General features: G+C 42.7%; 1 protein-coding gene across 2 annotated transcripts in view; it reads right to left on the bottom strand.

Moving 5' to 3' along the window:
• Positions 1-374: 374 nt before the first annotated feature.
• trmt44 (tRNA methyltransferase 44 homolog) overlaps positions 375-22,789 on the bottom strand; it is a 57,754-nt gene continuing 35,339 nt past the window's right edge. Inside the window, exons 7-11 of one of the 2 annotated variants that reach the window (XM_068039942.1) lie at positions 22,448-22,554; positions 21,693-21,876; positions 20,546-20,960; positions 16,412-16,528; positions 378-1,080 (exon numbers count right to left, since the gene is read on the bottom strand). In XM_068039942.1, coding sequence (XP_067896043.1) covers positions 857-1,080; positions 16,412-16,528; positions 20,546-20,960; positions 21,693-21,876; positions 22,448-22,554 — 1,047 coding nt within the window. In that variant the 3' untranslated portion in view covers positions 378-856. Of the gene's footprint in view, positions 1,081-16,411; positions 16,529-20,545; positions 20,961-21,692; positions 21,877-22,447; positions 22,555-22,789 lie in introns of both variants that reach the window. The other variant, XM_068039950.1, reaches the window with a different exon arrangement.

Here is a 22,789-nt window from a genome sequence, read left to right as displayed (position 1 = left end):
TTTCACTTATGTGGAGTTGATTACCAGTAATAACTGGTCAGAAAAACATGGATTCAAACATATTAGGCCAGATTTTGCTGTCAAAATGATAAGGCTAATGGTGCTCGCCGTTATTTATGCGCAAGTGGTACAGCAACTTCAGGCAAGAGGCAGATGCGTGTTTAAATGTGGATATCCAAAAGTTCCTGTTAGAGTTGCACCGCTCCACCGTTAACTTTGCAAAAATGGCGTCTTGTTGTCCATTGACATGTATTGAATGATGTGTGTTTACTGTATTGCATGATAGATCCAAAGTAAACTCACCACAGAAAGTTAGTCTTGTCACTTCAAAGCTAAATACCCATTTAATGACTTGATGAACATTAATCACTGCAAATCAACCTCAATAACATTTAAAGTTAACTGTTGCAAGTTTGTCATTTCATTTCATCAGGGAATTTTATACATGAAAATGTTTTACTTTATTTTCCTGTTTCTGTCTTAATCCAATCCTTTTTTCTCTATTTCTCTTTCAATGACTGATTTGACATTGAATACACCCACTCTAATTTACATTTCCATCTCCGTCTTTGTGCTATTTCACAATCTTTCAATCTGATTGGTTAAGGAATTACTGTTCACTCAGTTCTTAGATGCCTTGTTTTCCTCGCTGCATCAACTCGCACGCAAAAATATTTAAAAACCTAAACATGCAAGGAAAAGTTTAATTAATGACAGACACCATTAGATGCCCTATTCAATACTTTGTCCCATTAGTTATTAGGAATGAACAGGAAGCATTTTATATAAAAAGATCATATTTTATTCTTGAACATCACATTTCATTCTAAATATCCAGGAATACAACACATGGGCACTATCTTATTTTTCTGCTGTTTGTACAAGATCGCAGTTCCTCTATTCCATGTGCAAATGTGCACTTTTCTGCAGTTCGAGGACATCCATCAGGATGATTTACAAAGAACCAGCAGAGACGTGTCTTGCATGCTTCAGAAGATAATTTTCTTTTTGCATCTGATGACCGTTTTCTTGTTTGCTTTTCTTTTGCCCAGTCACGGATCTGTACATTTCCATGGACAACTACATGTTGAAAAGAGAATAAATGTAATGTTTTAAATTACATTTTCAAGTGTTTACTTGTATATTTAGTGACCCAATTGCTAATGATGTTTACATGGTGCTACACAGGAGTACAAAGTTTTTTCACATAATTGTTCGTGCACCAGAAGCAATATATATTTAAGGACTGATGCAATTGAACTTTAAGTATTTGATCATTCTTAGTCTCTGAAGTTCAGCTGCATTGGGAATCAGAAGTCCTGTCCACCAGTGATATTTTTACCAACGAGATCCAGATATTAAGCATCTTGTATTGAAAAAAATACATTCATGAGACAAAACTACCATATTAAAATCTACAAAATCTTCAATTTTATCTGGATTTGTATTTCTCATTTATATCTGCAGGACGAAAAGAAGCTGATCAGTTAAACAAAATCTTTTCCTTAGTGAAGATATTTAAGTAGTTACAGCAGAGGTTTACTTCAGGAAGGAATCACAAGATAGCTTCAGATGAAGAAAGAAGTCCGTTGTGATAACTTATTAAAGGCCTTTTGGGACTCTTAAGTACACTACCCCTCATGTCTGTCTGTCCTCCTTCTCATCAATTTGGATTGCCACCTCTTCTGAAAGTCAGGTTGGTGAAACATCATCAACCCCTTGTACAAAAGCAAAATACTGCAGATGCTGTAAATCTGGTATATAAACAGAAAATGCTGGAAATACAGCAGCTCAGGCAGCATCTGTAGAGACAGAAATGAAGTTAATGTTTTAGGTCGATAACTGACAGAACTGGAAAAATTCAGAGATGCAACAGGCTTTTAAGAAAATACAGAGACAGAGAAAAGATGGGGGGGGAAGGGAGGAAAGAATAAAAGGGAAGGTCTGTGATAGAGTGGAAGGCAGGAGAGATTAAATGGCAAAAAGGATGATGATACAAAGCAAAATGGGATAGTAATACAGGAATGGTAGTATACTGGCAATGTTACTAATGTGCCAGAGACAGGAGTTCAAATCCCACCACAGCAGCTGGTGGAATTTAAATTCAATTAATTAATAAATCTGGAATAAAAAGTTAATTTTAGTGTTGATGATGAAACATCCATATTGTTGTAAAGACCCATCTGGTTCACTAATGTCCTTCAGGGAAGGAAATCTGCCATCCTTACTCGGACTGACCTATGTGCGACTCCTGTCCGACAGCAATGTGGCTGATTCTTAACTGCCCTGTGAAATGGCCGAGCAAGCCACTTAGTTGTACCAAACTGCTACTAGTCATCAACCTAGGCACAGGAAATGACAAAGGCACACCCTGCCCAGTCGAGCCTGCAAACTCCTCCTCACAAACATCTGAGGATTTGTTCCAAAATTGGGAGAGCTGTCCCGCAGATTATTCAAGTAGTGTGACAGTCATACTCATGGAATCATACCTTACAGATAATGCTCCACACTTTTCCCCCACCATCCCTAGGTATGTCCTGTCCCACCAGCAAGACAGACCCACCAGAGGTGGTAGCACAGTGATATACAGTCAGGAGGGAGTGGCCCTGGGAGTCCTCAACATTGACTCCGGACCCCATAAAATCTCATGGCATCAGGTCAAACATGGGCAAGGAAACCTTCTGCTAATTATCACCGATTGCCCTCCCTCAGCTGATGAATCAGTACTCCTCCACGTTGAAAACATCTCAGAAGAAGCACTGAAGGTAGCAAGGGCACAGAATGTACTCTGGCTGGGGGACTTCAATGTCCATCACCAAGAGTGGCTCAGTAGTACTACTACTGATTGAGCTGGCTGAGCCCTGAAGGCCAGATCTGTCACGCCAGGCCTGTGGCAGATGGTAAGAGAACCAAGAGGGAAAAACTTACTTGACCTTGCCCTCGCCAATCGACTTGTGCAGTTGTATCTGTCCAAGACAGTACAGAGTAGGAGTGACCACTGCAAAGTTCTTGTGGAGTACACTCCCCATCATGTTGTATGGCACCACCAAGATACTAATTGGGATAGATTTAGAACAGATCCAGCAGCTCAAAACTGGGCATCCATGAGGCGCTGTGGGCCATCAGCAGAATTGTATTCAACTACAATCTGTAACCTCATGGCCCGGCATTTCGACCATGACCATCAAGCCAGGGGACCAACCCTGATTCAATGAGGAGTGCTGAAGAGCATGCTACAAGCAGCACAGGCATACCTAAAAATGAGGTACCAACCTGGTAAAGCTACAACACAGGACTACAAGCATGCTAAACAACAGAAGCAGCAGTAGTAGAAGAGCTAAGCAATCTCTCAACCAACCGAGCAGATCAAAGCGATACAGTCCTGCCACATTCAGTCATGAATGGTAGTGAACAGTGAAACAATCAACTGGAGCAGGCAGCTCCACAAATATCCTGATCCTCAATGATAGGGGAGCCCAGTCCATCAGTGCAAAAGACAAGGCTGAAACATTTGTAACCATCTTCAGTCAGAAGGGCCAACCTGATGATCCATCTTGGCTTTCTCCTGAGGTCCGCAGCATCACAGATACCAGTCTTCGGCCAACTCGATTCACTCCATGTGATAGCAAGAAGCAGCTGAACACAGGCTATGGGTCCTGACAATATCCTGGCTGCAGCACTTAAGATTTGTGCTCTAGAACTAGTCATGCCCTTAGCCAAGCTATTCCACTACAACTACAGCACTGGTATCTACCAGACAATGTGGAAAACTGGCCAGGTATGTCCTGTCCACAAAAAGGACAAATCTAATCCAGCCAATTACTACCCTATCAGTCTACTCTCAATCATCAAAGTGTCATTGACAGTGCTGTGAAGCAGTACTTGCTCAGCAATAACTTGCTCACTGATATTCAGTTTGGGTTCTGCCAGGGCCACTCAGCTCCAGACCTCATTACAGTCTTGGTGCAAATATGGATAAAGGAGTTGAATTTCAGAGGTGAGGTGAGAGTGACTGCCCTTGACATCGAGGCAGCACTGTGTAATCAAGGAGCCCTAGTAAAATTGAAGTTAATGGGAATCGGGGCTAAAGCTCTCCACTGGTTGGAGTCATACCTAGCATAAAGGAAGATGGTTATGCTTGTTGGAAACCAATCATCTCAACCCCAGGACATCACTTCAGGAGTTCCTCAGAGCAGTGTCCTCAGCGCAACATGCTTCATCACTGACCTTCCTTCCAAAATAAAATCAGAAGTGGGGATGTTCGCTGATGATTGTACAATGTTCATTACCATTCGCAACTGCTCAGATACGTAAGCAGTCCATGCCCGCATACAGCAAGACCTGGACAATATTCAGACTTGTACTGATAAGTGCCAAGTATCATTCGTACCACACAAGTGCCAGGCAATGACCATCTCCAACAAGAGAGAATCTAACCACCTCCCATGACGTTCAATGGCATTAACATCCTTGGGTTACCACTGATCAGAAACTTAATTGGACCAACCATATAAATGCTGTAGCTACAAGAGCAGAGCAGAGGCTGGGAATTCAGTGGCAAATAACTCACCTTCTGACTCCCCAAATACCTGTAATCCACCTACTTGGCACAAGTCAGGAGAGTGACGGAATACACCCCACTTACCTGGATGTGTACAGCTCCAAAAACACTTAAGAAGCTTGACACCATCCAGGACAAAGCTTGATCGGGACCCCACTCACTACCTTAAACTTTCACTCCCTCCACAACTGGCATAGTGGCAGCAGTGCGTACCATCATAGAAACATAGAAAATAGGAGGAGTAGGCCATTCGGCACTTCAGGCCTGCTCCACCATTCAAAAAAGATCACAGCTGATTGTCTAATTCAGTAGCCTGTTCCCGCTTTCTCCCCATATCCCTTGATCCCTTTGGCATTAAGAAATATATCTATCTCCTTCTTGAATCTATTTAATGATTTGGCCTCCACTGCCTTCTGCGGCAGAGAATTCCACAGATTCACCACCCTTTGAGTGAAGAAATTTATCCTCATCACGGTTCTAAATGGCATACCCCGTATCCTGAGACTGTGACCCCTGGTTCTGGACTCCCCAGCCATCGGGAACATCCTCCCTGCATCTAGCCTGCCTAGTCCTGTTAGAATTTTATAGGTTTTATGAGATCCCCTCTCATTCTTCTAAACTCTAGTGACTATAGGCCTAGTTGACCCAATCTCTCCTCATACATCTATCCTGCCATCCCAGAAATCAGCCTAGTAAGTCTTCTTTGCACTCCTTCCATGGAAAGAACATCCTTCCTCAGATAAGGAGACCAAAACTGCACACACTACTCCAGATGTGGTCTCACCAGGGCCCTGTATAACTGCAGTAAGACATTCTTGCTCCTGTACTCAAATCCTCTTGCAATGAAGGCCAACATACCATTCGCCTTCCTAAATGCTTGTTTCAGGGACTGGCGTACAAGGACACCCAGGTCTCGTGGCACCTCCCCCTTTCCCATCTATCACCATTCAGATAATAATGTGCCTTTCTGTTTTTACAACCAAGTGGATAACCTCACATTTATCCACGTTACACTGCATCTGCCATGCATTTGCCCACTAATCTTTTTCTCTTCACATATTTATAGAAACATAAGATGCACTGCAGCAACTAACCAAGGCTTCTTTGACAGCTATTGCCAAACTCGTGACCTCTAACACCTGGAAGGTCAAGAGCAGCAGTCGCATGGGAACACGACCACCTGCAAGTTCTCCTCCACTGGAAAGAGTAATCAAAGCCCAGGACAACAAGCAAGAGAGCAGCAAATGTTCAGGTGGATTGGGGAGATTTGGCAGAAATGGTAATGGTGGTGGGGGCCAGGGGATGTAGAGCTGGGGGTTCAGTTGTATTATGGTAGCAAAGCCTTTTTGTGTGTACTGGGGGGAGAAAGGGAACCCAGGATAAAGTGATCGAAGCTTCACAGCCTATTAATTTTCTGGAGGTCGTTCTTGCTATGGGCCTGTGGCCCCTTCTGAAATAAAGCAAAAAGGTACGAGGTGCTTTACTGGCAAGTGAAGGTGGTCATTTTTTGTAGTCTAAAATTGCTCTGAACTCATGGAAATTAGAGTGGCAGCTGTTGTCAAAGGTGCCAGCATTAATAAGAGTTAAGTCAGGAGCTTGGATGACATATTGGAAGAATAAGGTAGTTAAAGCATATAGACTTAGAAATAAAAACAAGAAATGCTGGAACCACTCAGCAGGTCTGGCAGCATCTGTGAAAAGAGAAGCAGAGTTAACGTTTCGGGTCAGTGACCCTTCTTCGGAACTGACAAATATTAGAAAAGTCACAGGTTATAAGCAAATGAGGTGGGGGTGGGGCAAGAGATAACAAAGGAGGTCTAGATTGGACCAGGCCACATAGCTGACCAAAAGGTCACGGAGCAAAGGCAAACAATATGTTAATGGTGTGTTGAAAGACAAAGCATTAGTACAGATTAGGTGTTAATACACTGAATATTGAACAGCAGCAAGTGCAAACCTGAAAAAAAAACAGTGGGGAAGCAAACTGAACAAACTAAGATGAAATGAAATAAATGCAAAAAAAGAATGTAAAAACAAGGAACAAAAAATAACTAAAAATGAAAGTAAAATGGGGGGCTGTCATGCTCTGAAATTATTGAACTCAATGTTCAGTCCGGCAGGCTGTAGTGTGCCTAATCGGTAGATGAGATGCTGTTCCTCCAGCTTGCGTTGATGTTCACTGGAACACTGCAGCAATCCCAGGACAGAGATGTGAGAATGAGAGCAGGGGGGAAGTGTTGAAATGGCAAGCAACCGGAAGCTCCTGGTCATGCTTGCGGACTGAGCGGAGATGTTCCGCAAAGCGGTCACCCAGTCTGCGGTTGGTCTCCCCAATGTAGAGGAGACCACACTGTGAGCAGCGAATACAGTATACTACATTGAAAAAAGTGCAAGTAAATCGCTGCTTCACCTGAAAGGAGTGTTTGGGGCCTGGGATAGTGAGGAGAGAGGAGGTAAATGGGCAGGTATTACACCTCCTGCGATTGCAGGAGAAGGTGCCATGGGACGGGGATGAGGTAGTGGGGGTAATGGAGGAGTGGACCAGGGTGTCGCGGAGGGAACGATCCCTAGGGAATGCTGACAGGGGAAGGGAGGGGAAGATGCGACTGGTAGTGTCATCACGCTGGAGGTGGCGGAAATGGCGGAGGATGATCCTTTGGATATGGAGGCTGATGGGGTGAAAAGTGAGGACAAGGGGAACCCTGTCACGGTTCTGGGAGGGAGGGGAAGGGGTGAGGTTAGAGGTGCGGGGAATGGGCCGGACACGGTTGAGGGCCCTGTCAACCACAGTGGGGGGAAATCCTCGGTTGAGGAAAAAGGAGGTCATATCAGAAGCACCGTCATGGAAGGTAGCATCATTAGAGCAGATGCGTCGGAGACGGAGAAACTGGGAGAATGGAATGGAGTCCTTACAGGAGGTAGGGTGTGAAGAAGTGTAGTCGAGGTAGCTGTGGGAGTCAGTGGGCTTATAATGGATATTAGTAGACAACCTATCCCCAGAGATGGAGACAGAGAAGTCGAGGAAGGGAAGGGAAGTGTCAGAGATGGACCATGTAAAGGTGAGAGAAGGGTGGAAATTGGAAGCAAAGTTGATAAAGTATTCCAGTTCGGGGCGGGAGCAGGAAACGGCACCGATACAGTCATCAATGTACCGGAAAAAGAGTTGGGGAGGGGGCCTGAGTAGGACTGGAACAAAGAATGCTCGACATATCCCACAAAAAGACAGGCATAACTAGGACCCATGCGGGTACCCATAGCGACACCTTTTACTTGAAGGAAGTGCGTGGAGTTGAAGGAGAAGTTGTTCAATGTGAGAACAAGTTCAGCCAGGCGGAGGAGGGTGGTGGTGGATGGGGACTGGTTGGGCCTCTGTTCCAGGAAGAAGCGGAGAGCCCTCAAACCATCCTGGTGGGGGATGGAGGTGTAGAGCGATTGGACGTCCATAGTGAAGAGGCGGCGGTTGGGACCAGGAAACTGGAAATTGTCAAAATGACATAGGGCGTCAGAAGAGTCACGGATGTAGGTGGGAAGAGACTGGACCAGCGGAGAAAAGATAGAGTCGAGATAGGAAGAAATAAGTTCAGTGGGGCAGGAGCAGGCTGACACAATGGGTCTGCCGGGACTGCCTAGACTTAGAAATAGTGAGTTTAAGTGTGACAGACAGCCATAACAGGAAGTGCTACACTTTCAGGAAATGCATGCTATACAAACCAATTTTAGTATGATTATACACCAACAGGAATAAGGGTTGAAGGGTGATGCACAGCAACAGAACATTACTGAAATTGATTTGTGTTGGTAAAATTTAAATATTTTCATAACAAGAACTCACCCTCCAGTATTTGGTTCTTGCGTCTGTGCAGTGCAAGGAGCTGGTTGGTGAGTGACTGGTAAGGAATTCTACTTATAATAGCCTGTCAAGTGAAGGTATGGCAGGGCAGCTCGGCGGAGTGGGATATACAACCTGTGGCATATGGGAAGTCTTGGATGCACCATATGTCCTAGACAAACACATCTGCAGGAAGTATCACCGGCTGCACAAGCTTGAGCTCCGGGTTTCAGAACTCAAGCAGCGGCTGGAGTCACTGTTGTGTATCCGCTCGGCACAGAACTATTTGGATAGTACGTTTAGGGAGGTGGTCACACCACAGGTTAGGAGCATGCAGGCAGATAGAGAATTGGTGACCGCCAGGCAGTCAAGGAGAACCAGGCAGGTAGTGCAGCTGTCCCCCGAGAGGTTCTTGCTTATTGGTTTTCCATTTTGGATAGTGGGGAAGGTGATGGTTCCTCAGAGGACTGCAGTCAGAGCCATGTTTGTGACGCCACAGGTGGCTCAGTTACAAAGAAGGGGAGAAAGAAGAGTGGAAGAGCAGTAGTGATAGGGGATTCGTTAGTTAGGGGAACAGACAGGCGTTTCTGCGGCCGTAGACGTGACTCCAGGATTAAGGATATCATGGAACGGCGACTGGACATTCTTCTGGGGGAGGGTGAACAGCCAGAGGTCGTGGCCCACATTGGCACCAATGACACAGATAGGAAGGGGGATGAGGTCCTGAAAGCAGATTTTAGGGAGCTAGGAAGGAGATTAAAAAGCAGGACCTCAAAAGCACCAATTACAGGATTACCCCCTGTACCACATGTGAGTGAACAAAGGAATAGGAGAATTGAGCAATTGAACATGTGGCTGGAGAACTGGTGGAGGAGGGAGGGCAGCAGATTTCTGAGAAATTGGGACCAGTTCTGGGGAAGATGGGACCTGTACAAGATGGACAGGTTGCATCTTAGCAGGACTGGGACTAATATCCTCACAGGGAGATTTGCTGGTGCTGTTGGGGAGGGTTTAAACTAGATTGGCAGGGGGTTGGGAACTTGAGAGGGAGCTCAGATTGGAGGGAGACAAAACTGGTAACTTGTCAGGGGTGTGGGAACCAGGAGCAAATATCAGCGAGGAATACCAAGGTGCACAGAATACTGGGGGAGACAGATAGCACTAGAGTAGGGAATAGTAAATTATTAGTGGTCAGAGTAAAGGAGAAAGTAATAAAGTTTAAATCAGGGTTAAAGTGCATGTACGTGAATGCACAGAGTGTGGTTAGGATCGGTGATGTACTGGTACAGATTGCCATGCGGAAATATGATGTTGTGGCTATAACAGAGACCTGGCTCAAAGAAGGGCAGGACTGGGTGTTGAATATTCCTGGATACAAGGTGTTCAGGAAAGGGGAAAAAAGGGGGAGGGGCGGCAGTATTGATTAAGGAGAGCATTGCAGTTCTGGAGAAAAAGGATGTCCCAGAGGGGTCAAGAACAGAATCAATTCGACTAAAGCTAAGGAACAAAAAAGGTTACATTGCTCGGTGTTGCCTATAGGCCACCAGCTAGTGGGAAGGACATGGAGGAACAAATTTGCAAGGAAATTACAGAGAGGTGCAAAAAATTATAGGGTAGTTATAATGGGGGACTTTAATTATCCAAACACAGACTGGGATTGTAGTAATGTAAAGGGCAGTGAGTGACCATTGTATCATAAAGTTTAGGTTGAGTATGGAAAAGGACAAAGAACAATCCAGAGTAAAATCAATTCACTGGGGGAAAGCCAACTTCAGTGGGGTAAGAATGGAGCTGGGGCGGATAAATTTGAGTCAAAAGTTGTCAGAAAAACCAGTGCTGAACAATGGGCTACTTTCAAAGAGGAGATAGTTTGGGCACAGTCAAGATATGTTCCCTCGAAGGGGAAAGGTAGGGCAAACAAATCCAGAGCTCTCTGAATGACAAAAGAGGTAGAGATTAAGATAAAGAAAAAGTGTGCTAATGACAAATGCCAGGTAGAAAATACTATTGAAAACCAGGCTGAAGATAGCAGGTCCAGAGGGGAAGTGAAAAAGCAAAGAAGAGAAGCAAAGAGAGAGCATGAAAAGAGACTGGCAGCTAGCATTAAAGGAAATCCCAAAGTTTTCTATAGACATATAAATAGTAAAACGGTGGTAAAAGGAGCAGTGGGACCAATTAGGGACCATGAATGTGATTTACACATGGAGGTAGAGGGCATAGCTGAGGTATTAAATGAATTCTTTTCATCTGTCTTTACCAAGAAAGAAGATGCAACTCAGGAAATGGTGAAAGGAGGTAGTAATTAAGACACGAGAAGGGTTTAAAATTGATAAACAGGATGTATTAGATAGGCTGTCTGCAGATAAAGCACCAGGAACATATGCATCCAAGATACTGAGAGAAGCGACGGTGGAAATCACAGAGGCACTGACCAGTTTTCCTTAGACTCGAGGGAGGTGCCAAAGGACTGAAGAATTGCAAACATTAAACCCTTGTTCAAAAAAGGGTGTAAAAATAAGCCCAGCAACTACAGGCCAGTCAGTTTCACTTAGGTGGTGGAGAAACTTCCAGAAAAAAATTATTCGGGACCAAATTAATAGTCACATGGACAAATGCGGGTTAATTAAAGAAAGCCAGTATGGATTTCCTAAGGGAAAATCATGTCTAACTAAAATAAAAGCAAAATAGCAGATGCTGGAAATCTGAAAGAAAAACCCGAAATGCTGGAAATACTCAGCAGGTCTGGCAGCATCTGTGGAGAGAGAAGCAGTGTTAACATTTCAGGTCAGTGACCCTTCATCAGAACTGACAAATATTAGAAATGTAAAAGGTTTTAAGCAAGTAAAGCGGGGTTGGGGCAAGAGATAACAAAAAAGAGGTGTTGATAGGACAAGGTCACAGAGAATAACTGAGCAGGTGGTCATGGAACAAAGGCAAACGGTATGTTAATGGTGTGGTGTAAGACAAAGCATTAGTACAGAGAGGGTGTCAATTGACTGTAAAATGAACAGCCCTGGCTCCAAACACAAACATAAAAAAAAAGTGGGTAGGGCACAGTAGAGACAAACTAAACAAACTAAAATAAAATAAACAAATAAAAAAGAAAAAAATAACTAAAAATAAAAAGGGGGGCCCTTCATGCTCTGAAATTATTGAACTCAATGTTCAGTCAGGCAGGCTGTACTGTGCTTAATCAGGAAATGAGGTGCTGTTCCTGTTCGCTGGAACACTGCAGCAATCCCAGGACAGGGATGAAAGTATGAGAGCAGGGGTGGGGTGGTGTTGAAATGGCGAGCAACCGGAAGCTCCTGGTCATGCTTACGGACTGAGTGGAGGTGTTCCGCAAAGCGGTCACCCAGTCTGAATTTGGTCTCCTTGGTGTAGAGGAGACCACACTGTTAGCAGCGAATACTGGATACTACATTGAAAGAAGTACAAGTAAATCGCTGCTTCACCTGAAAGGAGTGTTTGGGGCCTTGGATAGTGAGGAGAGAGGAGGTAAATGGGCAGGTATTACACCTCCTGCAATTACAGGGGAAGGTGCTGTGGGAAGGGGCCAAGGTGGTGGGGTAATGGAGGAGTGGCCGAGGGTGTCGCGGAAGGAACGGTCCCTTTGGAATGCTGACAGGGGAAGATGTGTTTGGTAGAGGCATCACGCTGGATATGGCTGAAAAGGCAGAGGATGATCGTTTGGATGTGGAGGCTGGTGGGGTGGAAAGCGAGGACAAGGGGAACGCTGTCGCGGTTCTGGTAGGGAGGGGAAGGGGTGAGGGTAGAGGTGCGGGAATTGGCCGGACACGGTTGAGGGGGAATCCTCAGTTGAGGAAAAAGGAAGACATATCAGAAGCACTATCATGGAAGGTAGCATCATCAGAGCAGATGCGGAGATGGAGAAACGGAGAGAATGGAAAGGAGTCCTTACAGGAGGCAGGGGGTGAAGTGTAGTCGAGGTAGCTGTGGGAATCGGTGGGTTTATAATGAATGTTAGTAGACAGCCTATCCCCAGAGATGGAGACAGAGAAGTCGAGGAAGGGAAGGGAAGTGTCAGAGGTGGACCACGTAAAGGTGAAAGGGTGGAAATTAGAAGCAAAGTTGATAAAGTTTTCCAGTTCCGGGCGGGAGCAGGAAACGGCACCGATACAATCATCAATGTACTGAAGAGAGAGTTGGGGAGGGGGCCTGAGTAGGACTGGGACAAGGAATGTTCGACATATCCCACAAAAAGACAGGCATAACTAGGACCCATGCGGGTACCTATAGTAACATCTTTTACTTGAAGGAAGTGAGTGGAGTTGAAGGAGAAGTTGTTCAATGTGAGAACAAGTTCAGCCAGGCAGACGAGGGTAGTGGTGGATGGGGACTGGTTGGGCCTCTGTTCAAGGAAGAAGCGGGGAGCCCTCAAACTGTCCCGGTGGGGGATAGAGGTGTAGAGAGATTGGACGTCCATAGTGTAGAGTCGTCAGTTAGGGCCAGGAAACTGGCAATTATCAAAATGACTTAGGGCGTCAGAAGAGACTGGACTAAGGGAGAAAAGTTAGAGTCAAGATAGGAAGAAATAAGTTCAGTGGGGCAGGAACAGGCTGAAACAATGGGTCTGCCGGGACAGTCCTGTTTGTGGATTTTAGGAAGGAAGTAGAAGCGGGCTGGCCGGGGTTGTGGGACTATGAGGTTGGAAGCTGTAGAGGGAAGATCTCCAGAGGAGATGAGGTCAGTGACAGTCCTGTGGACAGTAGCTTGATGTTCGGTAGTGGAGGCATATTTAACTAAATTGCTGGAGTTTTCTGAGGAGGTAACAGAGAGGGTTGATGAGGGCAATGCTGTTGATGTGGTGTACATGGACTTTCAAAAGGCATTTGATACAGTGCCACACTACAGACTTGTGAGCAAACTTATAGCTCATAGAATAAAAGGGACGGTAGCATCATGGATACGAAATTGGCTGAGTGACAGGAAACAAATAGTAGTGTTTTTCAGGCTGGAGGAAGGTTTGTAGTGGAGTTCCCCAGGATCAGTGTTAGGACCCTTGCTTTTCCTGATATATATTAATGACCTAGACCTTGGTGTACAGGGCACAATTTCAAAGTCTGCTCATGATACGAAACTTGGAAGCATTGTGAACTGTGAGGAACTCCAAAAGGACATAGACAAATTGGTGGAATGGGCTGATGGCAGATAAAATTCAATGCAGAGAAATGCAGATTACTTTTGGTAGGAAGAACATGGGGGACAATATAAAATAAAGGGTACAATTCTAAAGGGGGTGCAGGAGCAGAAGGACCTAGGTGTATATGTGCATAAGTCATTGAAAGTGGCAGGACAGGTTGAGAGAGCAGTTAATAAAGCATACAGTACCCTAGGCTTTATTAATAGGAGCATAGAGTACAAGAGCAAGGAAGTTATGTTGAACTTGTATAAGACACTAGTTTGGCCTCAGCTGCAGTATTGCGTCCAGTTCTGGACGCTCCTCTTTAGGAAAGATTGGAGCGCATTGGAGAGTGCAGAAAAGATTCACGAGAATGCTTCCAAGGATGAGGAACTTCAGTTATGAAGATAGATTGGAGAAGTTAGGACTGTTTTCCTTGCAGAGGAGGCTGAGGGGTGATTTGGTAGAGGTATTCAAAATCATGAGAGGTTTGGATAGAGTGGATAGAGTAGAGAGAAACTGTTCCCATTCATGAAAGGATTGCGAACGAGAGGGCACAGATTTAAAGTAAGAGAAGCAAAAGTGACATGAGGAAAAACTTTTTCACGTAGAGAGTGGTTAAGGTCTGGAATGCACTGCCTGAGTTTGTGGTGGAGGCAGGTTCAAGGGAGCATTCAAGTGGGAATTAAACTATTATTTGAAAAGGAGGAATGTGCAGGGTTATGGGAAGAAGTCAGGGGAGTGGAACTGAGTGAAGTGCTCTTTCGGAGAGGTGGTGTGGACATGATGAGCCGAATGGCCTCCTTCTGCAATGTAACAATTTTGTGATTCTGTGACAGTTTTAGGAAAGAATTTTAATGCAACTTAGAAGTGACCTCAGATTTGTTAGATGATCTTATCTGTAATGAAAATCGAAGTTCAACACCTGTAGCTATTTAAGCAGACCCAGTTGTCATATATACCATTTTATGCTAATGAGAGTTGCTATTGGAAAACCACTTTAGAAAGCAGCTCTGTAATATAAAATTAGCATTGGATGCTTTAGAAATTCTAGTGATTACTGATTCACATTATTGGAGATTTCATAATTCAATAATTACACTAAAATTACAATAGAACAAGGTCTTCAACACAGTTCAAACTGTTACGACCAAGATGTGATGAGTGCACTGTCTTTTCTAGCTCCACGTCTCCGCAGGTCACAACATATATTTTTTAAATGTTTACCCAGTTACCGATTCGGTCAATCATATACTCTATTCTTTATCCAGAATAAAATACACCAACCAGGTTTCTTTAATAAAGAACAAAATTATCAGTTTATCTAACAGACTTATCCAGTAACGAAGCAAAGCATTAACACACAGATTGAAATATGAAAGTTCCCTTTTTAAATTCCACACACATACAGGAAAAAAACCCAGAAATTCTCTCTGCAGAGATTTGTTACAAAAAAAATACTTAGGCCAAATACTTGCTAATTCTTGAAAAAAAAAGTTATGAAAGGAAGTCAGTTGTCTCTTTTGGTCTGGCGGCCGGGTATACGGTGACGGGTCACTGAGATCTTTTCAGAAATAATTCGTTCTGGAGATGTCAAGCAATCGTTTGGCCGGCTTTCCAGGAAACATGTGGCATCAGGAGTTTCAGCCAACACACACTTGAATTGCAGGGTTTATTTCAAAGAGGTAGAGAAAGAGATGAGCTGGGTGTTTCTTTTTTCTTGGCAGGCAACACCAACTGTCTTCAAAACAGTCCACACCCCAACTGACCAAGACAACATCTCAGAAGCAGAAAACTCCTGACACTCATAAATCTTGCTTTGTCACTTCTCTGTAAACATCTCCCCCAAGTCACCAAGGTTTCTGTTGTTTGTTTATCTTAAGACATGTGACTTCCAGTAAAGGTTGTTTTCATCACAACACCTCAAGTGTCCCCTCAGTGAACTTTATAAAGAGAGTCCAGGAACTTTGAAGTCTTTAGCCTTCCAAAAAAATGAATCCATTTCCACAATTTAAGTGCGTCCTCAAAAAATATTCAACAAAAAATGGAAGCACATTCATAACAAAACTAATAGTTATGTGAAAGTCTTACAACTTCAAAATATTTCAAAACTATGGTACTCCAAGCAGTGAATATTATCCTATCCTTTATAACCATTGCTGTTGGTAGGAATAGCAGAACTGGATTTTATAATGATTAATGACATTAGTGAGAGATATCCCATTATTTTTTTCTAAATAAATTAGAATGGGGAAAAATGGAGAGCAAGAAACACAGAGACAGAGAAAGTGATAGAAATATTTACAGATTTTCAGTCTACTGAAATGTTTGAAATGAAGTCAAATCTCAAAGTCCTCAAAATGAATCATTAACTTGTAGCCTGAATTTCTACAGTGTTTCTTATTGGATTTTCTTGTCAACTAAGTGTTAAAAGGGAAGAAAATGGCTTTTAGATAGAAATTATCTAATTGTTGGACTTATTAATTCTAGATATGAACAATTAGTACAACTAATTAGACAATCAACATATCCAAAAATTTGTGTAGCTTTTAAAGAACTCCATATCAGAATTTGAATAGTAGATAGAAAAAATTGACAATTATAGCACATTTATTTATTTTAACATAAATCTCTAGAAGAATTGGTAATAATAGAAATGTACAATTATAGTCCACGGATAGAAAACAAATCACTGCTGAGCCTGGTCACTAAATACTTTTGTCTGATTACTTTTATAAAGGAATGTACGTGTGTGCATTAAACACAAACGGAGAAGCAAAAAACACAAAGGAGCAGTTAGTGTAGGTAAACCTGAGGGAAAAATGGTGGGGAGGGTGGGAGAAATGTGATTATTAAAAAAAAAAGTTGTAAACCATACCTTCAAAAACCTGATAACTGTTTCTTAACAGTGTCTGCAAACCTCCACATTCTTTTCTTAATTTTTGTAATGTATTGCTGTCCAGAAGATCTGCCACATTCTTCAGAGGCAGGCTTCCTAAGGCAAAAGGAAATATTGGGGGTAGAGATCGAAAGTATGATAAGACAGACTTGCATATATATAAAATGCTTGTCATGACCTCGGGACATCCTAGAGCACTTTACAGCAAAGAAAGAGCCATAGAATGGCACATTTATGGCACTTATAAATTCTCCATTTATGGCACAGAAGGCAGTCATTCAGCCTATCGTGTCCATACTGGCTCTCCACGGAGCTATGCAGTCAGCCCCACTCCCTGGCTCGATCCCCATAGCCCTGCAAGTCTATTTCTCTCAGATGGTTATCCAACTTCCTCTTGAAGTCATTGATTGTCTCCGCTTCCACCCGCCCGCCCCCTCCCCCCTTGTGGGCAGCGGGTTCCAAGTCATTACCATCCACTGTGTAAAAAAGTGCTTCATCACATTCCTCCTGCATCTTTTGCCCAAAACTTTCAACGTGTGTCCCCTGGTCCTTGTACCATTTATTAATGGTAACAGTTTTTTCTCGTCTAACTTATAACCTGTCATAACCTTGTACACTTCTATTAAATCTCCCCTCAATCTCCTTTGTTCGGAGAACAAACCCAGCTTTTCCAACCCAACCTTGTAACTAAAATTCTCCATTCCCGGAACCATTCTGGTAAATCTCCTCTGTACCCTCTCAAGGACTCTCACATCCTTCCTGAAAAGCTTTTGAACTGTAGTCACTGTTGTAATGCAGGAACCATGGCAGCCAATTTGTGCACAGCAAGCTCCCACAAATAGCAACAAAATAAATGATCAGGTCATCTGTTTTAGGTATTGGTTCAGAAATTAACATTGGTCACGACACCAGAGAAATCCCCAGCTCTTCTTCGAGTATAGCTGTGATCTTTTACATCTAACTGACAAGGCAAATGGGCCTCTGTTTAACATCTCATCCGAAAGACGGCATCTCTGACTGTGCAGCACCTCCTCGGTACTGTACCAAAGTGCCAGCCTAGATTATGTATTCAAGTCTAGAGTGGGACTTGAAACCACTGGTATACATCACATTGATTCAGATCGTATCTTTCAATATCAGACAGTTATTTCAATTGATTTAATACATAAAAAATGAATTTAAAGTCAAAAATAAATTAATGTTTTTAAAAATCATTGGTGATAACTTCACCTTACTGGCAACTCACCAGTATGGCAGCAGAGTGCTGGTTTCACAGTTTTGCAGCCATTAGCTTGAGACTTGGCAAAGGACAGCACTTCAATTCACTTACTATAATCAAAATGTAATTAATTTTCTCAGCACTTAGGTAGGCTGATTGATGAACAGGCAACATTGGCACCCAAGAAACTATTAACTGGAAGCTGGATAAACCATATTAAGTTTGCTAAGCAGGTATTATGACATTAATAATAGTAAATTCATCATCACTGTGCCAGTCCATAAGTTTCACAGTTGAACTCATTTGTTTAGACAAGTCATATTTCAAGAAGAAAAATGCCAAGACTACAATTTCAATGGCAAGTTTGCCTTTGTCCATTTATAAGCAAACCCATTTTTTCTGGAAAACCACTCTGCTACCACAAGTAGTAGTTGAGACAAGTAGCACAGATGCATTTAGGGGGAATCTAGATACGCACATGACGGAGAAAGGAACAGAAAGATATGGTGATAGGGTTTGATGAAGAGAGGTAGAAGGGGGCTCTTGTGGAGCATAAACGCATCACAGACCAGTTGGGCCAAATGGCCTGATACTGTGCTGTAAACTTGATGTAACTTGAAGCATGACTAACAAGATGTCTGATAGAGGTCTTTAAAATTATGAAGAAGTTTGATACAGTGGTCATGGAGAGTGTGTTTCTAATTGTGGCCAAATCCAGAACAAAGGCGCATAAATGTAACCACTAACAAAATTTAAGAGAAATTTTCTAACAGACAGCGGTGCAAATATGGAACTTGCTGCCATGAAGCAGATAGCATGGATGCACTTAAGGGTATATTTGATGGATACATGAGGCAGGAAGGCTGGATGGGAAGAGGTAATTAGAGTGATAGGCTCATGTGGAGTATAAACACCATCATGGATCAGTTGGGCTGAATAACCTACTTCTGTGCTATAGACCAGCAGTTCTCAAACTGGGGTTTGCAGATCCCTTCGGGCCCATAGAGACTCTCCAAGGGGTTCACGAAATTATTTGAGCACTGATTAGGGCCGACCTTATGGAACAGGTGGCAGTCTCACTCTGCTCCCGCCTCCCAGCTCATGCCTAGTCCGCCCTCTGGTCTATATAGTATACACAAATCCGAGAGATAGTTTGTTCCTTTTTTTCCTGTTTTTTTTATGGTTCTTGTGTCACGACAAATAGTGATAGATAGCAGGCTCTCTGATAGATCTCACTCTTTAAAGTAAACCATTTTGAACTTGATTTAATCTGTATCTTATACAATATGGATAATAGCGTGGAAACTGCATTTCAATTATCTACCTTCATGATTGACAGCCAAAATTTTCATGGGACAAAACTTTACACGGGACATCAAAATTACATGATTTTTTTTATAATTTGTATGGTATTTGACTTTATTTTCCTGCATGGGGTTGGATGTACCCTGTGTAAGAGTGCAATATGGGGAATCAATATTCTGCCAATTTGCAATTGCAGCTAAGAGCATACAATGAAGGTTCATTGGATGTATGGGTATAATAATAGGATGTTTTCCTCACATATGCGTGAATTAAGTATGTGCATGTTATAGGTGCATAATTACATGCAGAAAATCAACACTCATATCTGCATAACTTGAACAATACTATAGGCATATTTACAAGCATGTGTGTATCAACTCAAAGACTTGTTTAGTAAAGGGATACTTTAACACTAATGTGTTCATTGTTTACTGAGTGTAGATATGTGCCTTCTGGTCTTGTCTAAGAGCTGAATCAATGTGGCTAAACACAGAATGAGTCTTGGCACCATGCTGCAATTACAGAAGTCAAGTCCAGAGCGACTAAACCATGGTATACAAGAAAGAATGCAGTTTACTAGTTTGAGAAAAACAAATTCGATATACGTATTCTAAAATTCATGCAGGTCCTCAGAAGTATTTTAATTTACACGATTGGGGAGGGGGTGGGGGGGTCATGATTACTGATACATTTGAAACAGGGCTCTTCAATGAAAAAAGTTTGAGAACCACTGTTGTAATAATATGTATTTCTGTACAAACTATACCACTATTTAGTCACTAAAAATTTGCAACACCAGTTGACAAACAGAACAAATCTTTCTCCCAGAAACCTGATTACTATTTTATATCTGTAAAGGGAATGTCATAATTATAATTATGCTTTTGTTAAAGCTTATTCTTTATCTTCAAAATTTGAGATTATAAATTGCACTGAAAAATCTGAGTGCTCAAAAGATTGAAACATTTCATGAAGGTATGAATCATCAGAACCTTCACATACAAGTACAGTAGCTTGTTATTTTGTGACTATTACTAAATGTTACGCATAAGTGATATTTTTCAATTAGTGAAGCTTTTTGTTCCGAGAATAGTAAAGGATTCAAACAGTCAGCATGAGATTTTTTTTTAAAAAAGGAAACTGATGGTATTTAGTGCCTGTATCTAGGGCATACAAAATAGTTTTTTAAAATGTTATTTCAATTAAAAGTGCCTCCCTCCACCACCCCAGGACATAATCGACAATTTTTATTTAAAGACCGCATACTGTCTATTACGGGAGGCAAAATTACCGTAATAACTTCAACAGGCAAAGCAGTTACCACAGTGGCCAATGAATGAATTAGTACAATCGAGGGTGGCAGTAGAAAGAGACCTTTGGTTATTTCATTATCAAAATACCATTGAGTGGTTTGGAAAGTGCCATTTTGATACTGTAACTAACATTAGCATTCCTGTTGCCTTTATAAACAAAGCTTGTCCCTTTAGTCTAGAAAATCAGTAATAAATGTTCAAACTGTATTCTTACAGGCCAGTGTAATCCAAAACAGAATGACAAACAGTATAGTGTTTTAAAATGCAAAGTCCTACCTCCTTTGTTCCAATATCCTGCATTGTTTTCATCATTACTATTCTCATAGGTGTCCTGATTGATCTTCAGAAGTGCTTTAGCTACCTGAAGCACTACACCATCAATGAAGTCTCGAGGCAAAGTAGCACAGTTTCTAACTTTCTCTACTTTCTCTCTGGGTTGGAAACCAGCCACCCATTTGCTGGATATAAAGTCTGCTTCAACAGGAGTATCTTGCACCATGTCATCATTAACATTTGAACAATGTGCAATGTCATGAGTAAACAGTGAAACAGAGTCCTTCACCTCACAACAATTATTGCTTCCTGTACTCAGAATACAAGAATATCTCTCCCTAATATACTGTGTTCGTTCTTTATCCAACCTTTCTTCACCAGAGGGAAGATATGTCCTTTGATTACCAATCAAGCAAACCTACAGCAAAAAAAAGAGAAGCAAATCAAGTCTGTCTGTCTTATATAAAAGTTCTCTCTCCTCCCTCCACCCCCACTGAAAGGCACAAAGAATAAGAAGTTTTAAACCAGCGAAATACATAACGGCTTAATTTGAGAACAAAAGGTACACAGTGGCTGCCATGCGGGGAGGTCACCCAGTAAAAGAAGGCATCCTTCTTTGCGGTTTGTTTGGGGGGGTATGGGGCCACTTCCGTGGCCAATCTGTGGCCCACGAAGACCGCCCCTCCGTTAACACCACCGCCACCCCCAACCATAGCCAGGGCCTGCCAAACTGGCCCCAGCGACCTCGCCTCACTTACTTTTGGTCCTGGGCTCCAGCACTGTGCCTGGTCCCAGGCTTCCTGTACTACTGTCTGTGGCTACTGTTCTTTGTGGCAGTGCCGATACTACTGCTGCCAGCCCTCTGATTGGCCGACAGCAGTTAATTGCCCGGCCGCCACTAAATTGCGTCGGTGGGGTGGCCTCCGGAGGGCCAAGGCGGGGTTCCCCTCGCCTTTTCCACTGACTCGACGAAATTCAGTCTAGCATTCCAGGTGTGGTCTTACCAAAGCCCTGTACAACTGTAGTCGGACTGCTTTATTCCTGTACTCCAATCTATCCTTATCATTTTGGCAAAGTTCATGAATACCCTAGGAAAAAAGCATATTCCATGCAAAGAAAAATTTATTGTAAAAAACTCCTTCACACTAACCCTTTTTGTAGATGGAATTCGAAGGCAGTCTTCCTCTACCTTAAAACCACAGACAGAGCCCACGTCAGTAATGAAATCCAGGTACGCTCTGTACTGTGGGCTTTTGGTCTGCCTTCGACAGTATTTTCCATAGAAATCAAAGAAACAACAAGGCAGGACAAAGTAGCGGCATGAATAGGATGACCTGCAGCACAATATCAAATAAATTCCTGAGCCTTTAAGCACTATAAATGCTTTGCAGTCACATACAATCAATTCAACTATTGACTAAACAACTGGAGGAAGTACAGGCATTTATTTGCATTTAATTAATCACAGCATCCCCAAACTTTTATTTTTGCTTTAAACCTATATCATAAACTTATTCCGTTTCAGCACACACGGATATTAAAGCAATGGTTTTGTTTACAGGTATAAACCAACACTACTGGAACTAAGGTACTGAATCAATGCACATGCATCTGTGCTGGCAATCTGGTTCTGTAACAAACAGTGCCTCACTGAAAAAAGGATGGGGTAGGGTGGGGTAGGGGTGGTGAAGAGAGCGCATGTGCGCAATGTTGTACATTTCAAGTGTGTCCCTTTTTAACTGTCCTCAAACAATTTATGTTTGCACCATGAGGTAACTAAGTGTTAAGTTGATGAATAGAAGCACTTGCTAATACATGTAAGGGAAGGCAGCATTATGAAACAAACATGTTATACATTGCTGCATTGAGTTATTCATAACTTTCAGAAAAATATGCAAAAAATACCTTGCTGCAATAACAGGAATCCACGGTGTTAGCTCATCTGAATGGTTGCCAATTATCCAGTCCACATCCGGAAAAAGGAAGTTATCACTTGGTGTAATGGCACATTCCTAGTAAAACAGCAGCAGCTTACTATATTTTAGTCTTCCTTCAGAGACAAGGATTGTCTAAGTATTAAAGTCATAGAGTCATTTACGGCACAACAGCCAGCCATTTGGCCCACTGAGTCAGTGTCGGCTCTCCATGGAGCTATCCTGACAGTCCCACTCCCCCCACTTGAACCCTGTAGCCCTGCAAGTCTATTTCTCTCAAGTGGCTATCCAACTTCCTCTTAAAGTCATTGAT

This window comes from Heterodontus francisci, chromosome 1, assembly GCF_036365525.1.
Source record: "Heterodontus francisci isolate sHetFra1 chromosome 1, sHetFra1.hap1, whole genome shotgun sequence".
NCBI classification, from domain to species: domain Eukaryota; kingdom Metazoa; phylum Chordata; class Chondrichthyes; order Heterodontiformes; family Heterodontidae; genus Heterodontus; species Heterodontus francisci.
This window is presented reverse-complemented; position numbering and strand designations above follow the sequence as displayed.